The sequence below is a fragment of the Piliocolobus tephrosceles genome, chromosome 15, assembly GCF_002776525.5.
Source record: "Piliocolobus tephrosceles isolate RC106 chromosome 15, ASM277652v3, whole genome shotgun sequence".
NCBI lineage: Eukaryota > Metazoa > Chordata > Mammalia > Primates > Cercopithecidae > Piliocolobus > Piliocolobus tephrosceles.
The window spans coordinates 1,380,377-1,391,537 of record NC_045448.1 but is presented as its reverse complement, the minus strand read 5'-3'; the positions used below and the strand labels follow the sequence as shown (position 1 = coordinate 1,391,537).

The 11,161-nt window shown below is 51.0% G+C and overlaps 1 protein-coding gene across 2 annotated transcripts in view; it reads right to left on the bottom strand.

The window, feature by feature from the left end:
- Positions 1-11,161, bottom strand: part of TPO (thyroid peroxidase) — a 96,762-nt gene that overhangs the window by 3,923 nt on the left and 81,678 nt on the right. For both annotated transcript variants that reach the window (XM_023192645.1, XM_023192647.1), the window contains one exon: positions 5,783-5,882. In XM_023192645.1, the coding sequence (XP_023048413.1) occupies positions 5,783-5,882 (100 nt within the window). The remainder of the gene's footprint in view (positions 1-5,782; positions 5,883-11,161) is intronic.

The following is an 11,161-nucleotide window of genomic DNA, read 5'->3' as shown; positions in this document are numbered from 1 at the left end:
TTTCGGGGGTTGCACACAGTGGGGGGATTTCGGGGGTTGCACACAGTAGGTGGTGTTTGGGTGGAGCCTTAGCGATGTGTCAGACCTGAACATGCAAGGCTGTGCTGAGATGATAAGGAAATAGCATTCTATGGAAAGATTGAGGCTTGAACAAAAGGCAAGAAGTGGGAATGGCTGGGCATATCCAGGGACAGATCAGAGAGACTGCAAGGGCACGGTGCCAGGGTCAGTGTGGGGTAGAGAGACGCGAGGGCATGGTGGCAGGGCTGGTGTGGGGTAGAGACTGCGAGGGCACGGTGGCAGGGCTGGTGTGGGGTAGAGAGATGTGAGGGCACGGGGGCAGGGCCGGTGTGGGGTAGAGAGACTGCGAGGGCACGGTGGCAGGGCTGGTGTGGGGTAGACGGCCTGGGGTCAGGAGAGGGAGGAAGGCACATTTTCCACCAACACTTGCTCAGAAGCGGGTGAAGAAAGTGGGGCCACAGAGGGAGGGGCTGGGAGCTGCCCAGAGGAAGCAGATGAGCCTGGCGGCCAGGCCTGGGTTCTGGGCTGGAAACTGGATAATGCACATTCAGCTGAAGCCACAGGGGGCTGAGAGGTAGGAGGCTGTCATTGCTGGGCTGATACATGACCAGCCTGGGAGCGGCCCCCCTGCTCGTTTCCAGGGCCGACATGCGTCTCTAAGGAGCACAGGTCCTTCCCCAGGTCCTCTGGGCCCCGAGTGCCTCACAGATGCCTTATTGACTCTGAGGGATTCCACTACAACAGGTTCGGATCCCCCGTGTCGTGTAGCCCAGGCAGCCACTCTACGTCTGTCCCCCAGCAAAGGGCCAGTTCCCTCAGACTTCCCTAATGAAGTCCTGAAGACAATTCCTGTCATCAACATGCAGTTTAGATGACCAGAAACCTCAGACGCCGTCTCAAGAGACCCAGGCCGCCTCTGTCCCAAAGGTCTAGGGAAAGAGAGAACTGGGGAAGGAGGGTCCCTGGGGAGGAGGGTCCTGGGGGAGGAGGGCACCAGGTCACCCACGGCTTACAGGGATCCCGCTGCCCACTGCCCCATGGCTGCCTCTCAGCCTAGTCCCGGCTGGCCTCCATACAGCATGCCTGTGAATCTAGTGATAGAGAGAGGAAAGACGGCAGGAACCCGCAGCGCCATGCGTAGAGAAAGAGCACCCTGTCAGCTCACAGTGTGGGCAGGTGCGAGAGGGCACAAAGGGTTAGACGGCCTGGAGAGAGGACAAACCTGGCTGTATGCTAGGGAAGGACCTCGCGGCTTTCCCATGGATTTGCTGGAAATTAATGCAAATGATTCAACCTTTTTTGAATTTATAATGCACACTGTAAGTAGGGATATCAATACAAGATACAACTGAAAACAGCAAAAAGATATAGGGCACAGTTTACCAGAGACAAAGAAAACCTGCAAAACTATATTTCAGAAGTCACAGAAGTAAGTGATGGTGGAAAAGTAGAGTTGGTGAAAATAAGAGCAAATGGAGAAGGACTGGAATCGCACATTTAACATTTTCCCTGGACAGTAAGAATCAGCAGACAGATAAAGTCTTCACGAAATTTAAGTTTAAAATGCTGAGCTAAGAAAGCTGGGCCTGAAGAAATCATACCACAGAGGAAAATGCCCCCATGGCGAAAGGTCTAATTGGCAAAACTGACGGAGACCAAAGAACTGATCTGGTGAACGAATTTTTAGTGTAAAAGTTTGCACAGAAAGAATTGAACTTGGTGAAAACAATTTCAATGCAATAAAACATGTATAACACCTTGGAGGTATTTTAAATGCAGTGTCAAGAAAGTTGATGAAGGAGTCGGTTTGCTGGAGTTAACTCTGAATCACAGATTTGCAGTGAAAATATATTAGCAATTTGTCACGTTGTTAATAATCACACCAAAACGTACAGTGTTAGAGCCCAGACAGCTGGGTGGGTAGAAAATGAGGAGGAGAAGAGAGAAGCAAACACCTTTGTCTCACTAGGAGACACCCTACTAGTGAGCACCCTCCGTGTGCTACGCTGTGCTGCGTTCTCTCCCCTCCCATGTCTCTCTCTGCTGTCTCCATCTCTCTTTCTCCCTTTCCCTCTCTGTTCTCCTCCCTACTCCTCACCGCACAATAATGCCCTAAGTTGGAAATAAGATCATGTTTTTAAAGCTGAAGGATGAGACATAGAGGGAGGTGAGGCTGGGATTGCATTGGGCCCGTTTGCTGGGAGCAGCGTGGGGGTCTCAGGGTAGGGGGCGGGAAGACATTTCCTGAATAAGTGACTTGACCTTCTGAGCTCATCGAATCACGGGTCTGGGGGGCTGTGGCTTTTGTCCAGATGTTTCTCCCCTGGAGCCTCAGGGTCTTCCCCGTTATGGTCTCTGACTCTGTAACTGCCCCTGTTCTCTGTGCTTAAGCGTGTGTTGGCGTGTTAACATCTGCTTTTTCATATCTTTCAGCTAAGTGGCATTTTGCAAACTAAATTGGTGCTTGGTAGCATATTTTGAGAACTCCAGAGTCTAAAATCAACTACAGCCAAATATTTATCTCCCAAGTTTCCTTGGAAAGGTATTCATTTAATCTATGGCTGTCAATCTTAAGGAAAATTACAATTTTTCTTATGAGTGTGGACTACAGACACTAATATTTATCATAATGATAATGTGATAGATGTCTATAGGGATGTTTGCAAATACAAAATTGTTTATGAACAGGAAATTATAGTCACATCAGTTTTTGTTACAATTACACATTTAATAGTTATAATTATAGAACCAGCTAATTTGAAGTTATTTGCTTACAGCCTATTCAATTTCTATTGCTTAGTCTATTTCATGGTTAGCTGAGGGTTTTAATTATTAGTAATTAAAGTTTTTAAGGTTTAAAGACCAAATGATTCATAAAACATAGGGAATATTTCCTACCACCACCCCATCTAAAACTAGAGACACCATGTAAACATTAAAGTAGTCTTTTCCCAAAACAGATCAATACAGTGTCTTGTAGAGAGAGTAGGTGATTATTCAGTCTTCACCGCTAATGATTATTTGAAACAACAGCCTCTGCATGTGAGATATAATCTTCCTGCGAGGAGAAGCCGGGCAGCTGTGGCACGACCTCCAGCACCAGACAGGTCTTGGGTTCAAGGATCTGCTCTGGGCTTACCAGCTTTGAGCCAGTAACAGGCTCTCGCTCCACCTCCTGATGCTACACTGAAAATGGACACAATCATAGCACTTTGTTAGTTTTCTGGGGCTGCAGTCACAGAGCAGGACCACAGACCTGGCTGCAGTCACAGAGGACCACAGACCTGGCTGCTTAAACAGCAGAAGTTTATGACCTAGAGTTCTGGAGGCGGGAGTCCACATCAAGATGCCTGCAGGCAGCTCCCCTGGCCTCCCTCCCAGTTCCTGTCACTGCTGGCGATCTTCCCAGGCCCCAGCTTAGAGAAACCCCACCCTGATCTCTGCCTTCCCGTCGAGATGGCCTTTGCCTGCTGGGCATGACTCTGTGCAAACTCTTCTTTCTAGAGGAACACCAGCTATATTGAATTAGGGTCCCCTGTACTCCAGGGCAATCTCATTTTAACTAATTACACTTGCAGAGACCTTAGTTCCAAATAAGGTTACATTCTGAGGTCCTAAAGGTCAGGGTATAAACACATGTTTTGGGCAATGCACAGTTCAAGCCATGGCAAACACCTGAGTCAGATGATTGATCAGAAAATCAGAGGAGACAGTGGCTAAGGATGACTCAGCATTGCATCCAACACATGGCTTTAGCTGTTACTATCACCTCTCTGCTGGAAGGAATTTCTCACAGTTGTCTGAATTATGGTGTGTGTTAGTTTTGACAGAAGCTATGAAGCTACTCAGAAATACATCACTGAAATGTCGTATGCCGGACGGATCAGAAGCTCTTGTGTCAAACGTGGGCGTCTGGGTCAACCACAGTAGTTGCCAGAGGCCTTGCAGAATAACCGAAACGGGGAACTGGCTCTACTACCACATCTCAGCAGTGGAGAAACAGGATGCAGAGCAGATGGCAGGCACAGGGGCTTTCCTTACAAGTACCCACAAAGACAAAAACAACAGAAAAGAGGCCACTGCTGTGGATTGTTGACGAGGCCCTTTGGAAACAACAGCGATCTGGGTAACTTCTGGTTGCTAAGCTTTCAAGTTTTTAGAAACCAGTTCCTGTAGGAGGTGCAAAACAGCCATAAAAAAGGATGAGTTTGCGTCCTTTGTAGGGACATGGATGCAGCTGGAAACCATCATTCTTAGCAAACTATCACAAGAACAGAAAACCAAACACCGCGTGTTCTCACTCATGGGTGGGAACTGAACAATGAGCTCACTTGGACTCGGGAAGGGGAACATCACACATCGGGGCCTATCATGGCGGGGTAGGGGGGAGGGATTGCATTGGGAGTTATACCTGATATAAATGACGAATTGATGGGTGCTGACGAGTTGATGGGTGCAGCACACCAACATGGCACATGTATACATATGTAACAAACCTGCACGTTATGCACATGTACCCTAGAACTTAAAGTATAATAATAAAAAAAAAAAACTGTAAGAAAAAGGTTTCCTGTTCAAGGCGCAGACGTTCCTCAGTGTACCGAGAAGTTGCTAGAAAAATGAAGGTTTGCTAGAATGTTGAGTTTCTGTTATTGGGAAGATGAGAAACACCCTGGAAGATGGCCTTAGGGTGGGAAAGTCGTGGATAATCCATAGACATGTGGTGTCGGGTGATATTTGGGGGCTTGGATAATCCATACACGTGTGGTATGGGTGGTGCCAGGAGGCTTGGATAATCCATGCGTGTGGTACGGGGTGGTGCTGGGGGCTTGGCCAGTGAGGCGCTCTGAAGGCCGGGGTGGAGGGTGAAGGCGAAGGCGAAGGAGACTGCAGGGGTCACCCTGGCAGAGGGCAGGGCTGGCTATAGCAGGAGCGTGCACAGGTTGTGTTGGGCTGAGCCTGGCACTCAGGGAGAGCAGAGGCCAAGTGACTGTGGCCTCTATTTGCAGGTATTCTGGGCATGGCCCTGGGGGCCCAGCCTGGGGCTGCAATGACTTTTGATAGTGTTTGCTGTTATTTTTAACACTTTCTATATAAAATGAACAACTGTGCATTAAAAATGAAGTGATGCTCAAGAAGCTTGGTTCTCAAGAGCAGCAAGGTGAGTGGCAGTAGCTAGGAGCAGAGCTGGCTCCTCAGGGCTAGGCACGTGGACCAGCTGCCCCACCCGAGGCGGCCTGGAGGGTCTCTTTCTGCAGACAGCGCTCTCGCAGGGCAGGAACTCTCAGGTTCTCTCAGGTTCGGGCCTGAGTCTTTCAACAGCAGCGCCATTTTTAACATGAAAGTTCAACTTTCAATTTCTGCCCTCAAGGGAGGAAATAAAACTGAAGAATAAAACTTTTCATTCACGGATGACCTTTTCTCTCTGAGAAACCTTTATAAGAATCTTTACTCCTAACACGAGACTACTTCAACGCAAACACTTACTGTTGGAAAAGTTTTACATATTGCTGAATCTGCGTCCGCAGATACCTGACACCACCTAAGGCGTACGAATGATCACTCCACTTTCATTATTTAAAGCATAAAGAATGATCCGGAGAGTTTAAGACATTGTACAAAATAGCTCTGAGATCAATGCCTTTGAGATACCGCTAATCTATGTTAGCTTTAGGAAAATACAGCAGCTTCACTGCAACCATGTCCCGAGGAAAGGAGATTGTGTCGTGTCTAAGTAACAGCCAAAAAATGAAGGACTTACCACCTGCAAATTACCGTCGAGGTGAGACCTGCCAAGCCTCCCATCAGCAGAGCAGCCAGCGAGATGGAGACCCAAGTCGCCCGAGGGAGCCTCCCGGAGTCTGGGGCACAGAAAGAGGCCTGGTTAGAAGAACCTTCCAGGGCCTGGGCAAGCCAGGTTGTCCTGCCTGAGTCTGGGCCACACCCTGTCCTGGGCCAGCTGCCTTCACCCCACAGCAGGATGTACAGAGGGAGGGAAGGGGGGAGGGTCATTTATCTGCCCAAAAAAGCCATAGACCGTTAAGTCCAGACCCGAATGTGACGTGGGGAGAGCCAGCAGGGGACACAGGGCAGAGAAGATGGCTCTCTCTATGGCAGCCTCACTGTGGGCTTGGCATGGACACTGTCCTGCAGGACAGAAAGCACACCTTGCTGCCCAAACCAGGGAGGACTCTCAGTGCCCTCTGAGTGGACCACAGGACCCAGGGAGCCCTGTGGGGCCTTTGACCGGGGCAGAAAAGTGAGACAAAGTGGTCTGTAAGGGATGTGGTGTAACACCATGAGGTTTTGCCCTTGGCTGCATTTTATTTTTCCCAGAGGCCTCCTGGAGGTGAAACTGTGGTCGAGGGAAGGTGGTGTGCACCTTGCAGAGCTGGAGCCCTGGGGGCACAGGGGCACGGGATGGCAGCAGATTTTGGAGCTCATCCTGGGTTTCATCAGCCCATTCCAGAAATAAACTGAACAGGGTCAGCGTGAATCGGACAGAAAAGTGCAGAAGGCCCTGAAGACGGGACAGAGGAGGGAGGCAGCCCAGGAGCCGGCCCCGGAGCATCTGGTGAGGGGCCTGAGGAAGTGCCTCCCACCCGGACCCGTGTCTTTGTCCGAAAAAGCCGGGGACTGAGTAAGGGCTCCTGGGCTCTGGCCCTTGGCTTCTATGCTCTCCACAAGGAGATGCCAGCCTGGGGCCAGTGCGGCTTTGAACTCAGACTCCTTTGACCACAGTTTTATTACTGACTTTTCTGTTGAGGTGCCCATTCGAGGTGGCCGAGGAGAAACCCAAGATGAAATGAAAACTGACTTTTAAATAAGAATTTAAATACTACCAATCAGTGTTTTTTTAAAACAAACATGGGTCGCCCTGGATAAATATCATCACGTGTGGCTGAAGAAAGGCTCTGGGGCTAAGGGAGTGCGTTCAGGCACCAGACGAAGGCAGTGGCTGGGGGAACTGGGTGCTTGGTTTGGTTCTAGTTCTCACACTGGATTTTTGGAAGTCGGTGATGAATGTGTCTGTGGGTGGCGGCAGTTCCCTGTGCCACTCAGCGCCTAGGCACGATTTGCAGGTGTGTCTCGTTTCCAGCCCAGACACAGGTAGTGTCCATGGCTGTCTTCCTAGCATGGGTCTTGGACACTCAGCAAGTATTTGGTGGATACAAGAATGAATGAATAAATCCTAAATGCACATCCTGACTGTTTCTCCAAAACGGTCCTGTCCTTTTAGCCTTTGCACCTCATGACTTTTCCTCCTGGGCTCCTCTAACCATCCTCCCGCCTCCAGGATCTCCTTCCTGCCACCTCACACAGACGCAGGAGAGTCTGCAGGGCAACCTGAGCACACCGGCCTCTTGCTAAAAGTCCGTGGAGAGCAGAGCTGCTTGCTGGCCGTGGGACGCCGCTCCTCCCACATCCGGAAAGAGGCTGGGTTCATGTTTCCATCCGCTGCTACTCGCTCTCACCCTCATGGCTGCCACAGGTGGGGGCTCCGTCTGTGCTGCTGGGGCTGGCCGTGCGGGGAAGGCTGAGCTGATCGAGGCCTGGGTGGGGATTCCAGTAAGCACAGGCCAGGTCAGGGCAGTCAGGACAGGGCAGCCATGGAAATTCATTCTGGAATTGATGTTTGCCATTTCTGGGAGGGGGACTCACCCTTCCTGCTGGATTTGGTTCTGAGCAACTTGGGCTAGAGTTTTTCAGGGGCCACCTGTGGAACCTCAAAAACTGGCAAAGCCAAGTATCTGAAGGAGGAGCCACGTGCTGGGCCATGGCGAGCATCTGATTAAACCTCACCTCACACCAGCAAACGGCAGACGCACAGCAGGGACGTAAGCAGCTCCGTGTCTACCCGAAAGTGTGAAATGAGCCCGGGCAGAGGAAAGGCCAGGTGCCGCACCACAGAAACTTTTCCTTTATTCTTTGCTCCAAACTTTCCTTTCTTGGCATTTTCAATTTCAAGAACCAGTAACTGTGCCTGGAGCCAGATTTAAGGCTGTGTGTTGCTGGGGGATTCCCGGCTGAGACAGGCCCTGAAGCCCCTGTATGTCCTACGGGGGCATCGCAAAGGTCACAGCTGCTGCCAGAGTGGCTTTCTGACCTCTTCAGTGCCACTCCAGGGAGCCCTGGAGTTCTCTGCTGTGGGCGTGGGTGTGGGTGCCCCCTCTTGTGGGGCTGGGCGAGGGGGGATTCCCAGAGGCTGGGTGAAGGCCTTCCAGGGCCTTTGGAAAGAAAGGGTATCGGGTTTGGGCAGGCCCTGGGCAGACAGAGGGCATCGGGATTTTGGAGCATTCAGGTCAGAATAATGACTGGGATGGTTAATTTCATGTGTCCGCTTGACTGGAGCACAGGGGCCCAGATTAGACATTATTCCTGCTGTGTTTTTGAGATAGGTTCTGGAAGGGATCGGCACTGGAATCTGTGGTCTGAGAAAAGCAGACGGCTCTCCCCAACACGGGTGGGCCCTGTCCCATCCTTTCAGGGACCCAAGTGGAGGAAAAAGGACTTCTCTTTTCCTGACTCTCTGCTTGAGCTGGGACATCTCATGGCAGCTTCATCTGCCTTCAGACTGGAACTACCCCACCAGCAACGCTGGGGCTCCGGTTTGCAGACAGCAGATCCTGGGACTCCTCAGCCTCTCTAATTCCATGACCAATTCTGCAGAATAGAGATGCTTTCACGTATCCATACATAGAGCTAGATGCACATCTAAAACTATGTCTACATATGGATGTCTACCGCTATATTTACATCTACACTAAATCTATATTTTGTCTATATCCAAACTTATATACGGATAGCTACACCTGCATCTATTCTATACCTATGTGTAAATTTATATTTTTATATCTGCATCTGTACCTAAGTCTGAAACTATATCTATATCCATAATTAATATCTATATCCAAATCTAAATTGGTATAACTATATCCATGTCTACATTTTTGTTATCTATATGTATGTCTAATCTATGTAAATCTATGCATGTATGTATATCTCAATATCCATATATATTTAAATTGATATCTATATCTAAATCTATACAACTACATCTACAAACTGTGTCTCTATGGATGTCTCTGTCTAATCTAGAACTATTTCTGTACACACATCTGCATCTCTGATTGCTCCTGTTCCTCTGGACAGTCCATCTAATATGACAACCAGCACACGGGCTGGCCGGGGCTGGAGCTCTCGTGGGCCGGGGGAGTGTGAGCTCCTGTCACAGCCACGCCTCATCTTCCCAGGCCTCGGCGTCCTTGTCTGTAAGTCACCGTGAAGACAGAAGCAGCAGCCATGGCACCTGTGTATTCATCTCTCAGACATGGGCTCTGGTGCCCACCTTCCCTGGAACCTCCGGCCTCCAGCCAGGGCTCATATGAGGGGCTGTAAACATGGCTCAGCTGTTGCTCCTGGTTCACTCTGAGCCCTCAGCACCTGAGTGCATGTCCACCCAGCCGGGGCCTCTGCTTCTCTCCTGGTGTCCACCCTTCCTCATGGAAGCAGGCTTGGGATTCAAGCTGTCATTCTGAAAGCTGAGGGACAGCCACGTCCATCAACCTTTTGGGGTGTTCTGTCCAGCAGTGACAGAGCTGGTGCATCCAGGGATGGTGCTGGGTCCTGCTGGCCTGCGCTGTCTGTATGGAGAAGGCACTGATGGCTGCTTGCGTGGGAGCAGGGCCCTTTCAACAGGGACATATGTGGCCTCCGTGGGAGAACAGTTAGGCTTGTGCATCAGGGATGCAGAAAGGTCATGCCCAGCATCCTAATTTTCCACGGACGATTTTGCAGGGGCAGCAGTGTCATTATAAGGGTGCTGGTGGTGGGGGAAGCTTGCATCCCCAGCTGTTCACCCCTCAGCTCCTGAGAGGCTCTGGGGGCACTTTCCCTCCTTCAGTCTCTTCCTTAGAAAGAGAAGGTCACTGTCCACCATCGCTCCCCATCAAGCTCCACCGGCGGCCCGGCCCAGTGCCTCCAGAGGGCCTGGGTCCTGCCAAGGAGGCCAGGGAGGCACAGGGCAGCTGTTGGAGAGGAGACTCCTGGAGGCAGCCAGCTGCTTGAGGGGCTGCGGGGCTCAGCAGGAAGACGAGTGTCCTGCGGTGGACCCTGACTTCAGGTTCGGCAGCCAGGAGCCCAGCAGGGGCAGAGCGGGGCAGGGACAGCACCATGCAATCATCACATCCACTGCACAGAACCAGAAGGCAGTGCAGAGCTCAGAGCTGCCCTGAGCACGGGCACTGCATGGGCGCTGGTCCGGGCCGGGCTCAGAGGTTCTCTCGATGCCCTTGACGGGGGCAGGACCTGGAGAGGCAGATGGACGGTGTCCAGGCAGGGGGATTCCTTAGCAAAGAGGTAGCACTGGGAGGGAACGTCTCAACTCCAGAGACACATTTGGCTTCAGAGTTTATAGAAAAGAGTCCTTAAGATGTAGGAAACAGATAAATGTATGTTGTAATTGTTCTCAGGAAAAAAACTAAAAGGAGACATTTGAAGCAAAATCTTGGAAATTAGCTTATGCTCCTGTGTATGAACTTCTTCTAAGGTTTTATTCCAAAGATTAAAAGATGGCGCCGTGGGCCAAGTGCTGTCATGGGCTGAACTGGATCTCCCAGATTCTCATGCTGCAGCCCCAATCCCCCTGGCCTCAGAATGTGGCTGATTTGGGGACGGAGCATTTGAGGGGGTAATTGCAGTGGCATGGGGATGTCACTATGGGCCGTGGCCCAAGGCAGCCAGGTGGCGAAGCTGCCACGTTCACAGAGAGCTCAGCTGCTTTCCGCATTATTATTATAAACCCACGAAAGCCGATTCAGAACCCTGCTCAGGTGAAGCTGGTGGGACATATCCTTATGTCATATCATATCCTTATGATATGAGGCCTCAGACACACAGAGGGACTGCCCTGGGAGGACATGGGGAGAAGTGGTGTCTGCAGCCAAGGGGCGAGTCCTCAGGGGGAGCCAGCCCTGCTCTCACCTTGATCTTGGATTTCAGCCTCCAGGACTCGCTGAGAGATAAACCTCTTGTTCAAGTGCCCAGTCCGCAGGGCTTTGCCGTGGCACCCCCAGTCCGCAGGGCTTTGCCGTGGCACCCCCAGTCTGCAGGGCTTTGCCGCGGCACCCCCAGTCTGCAG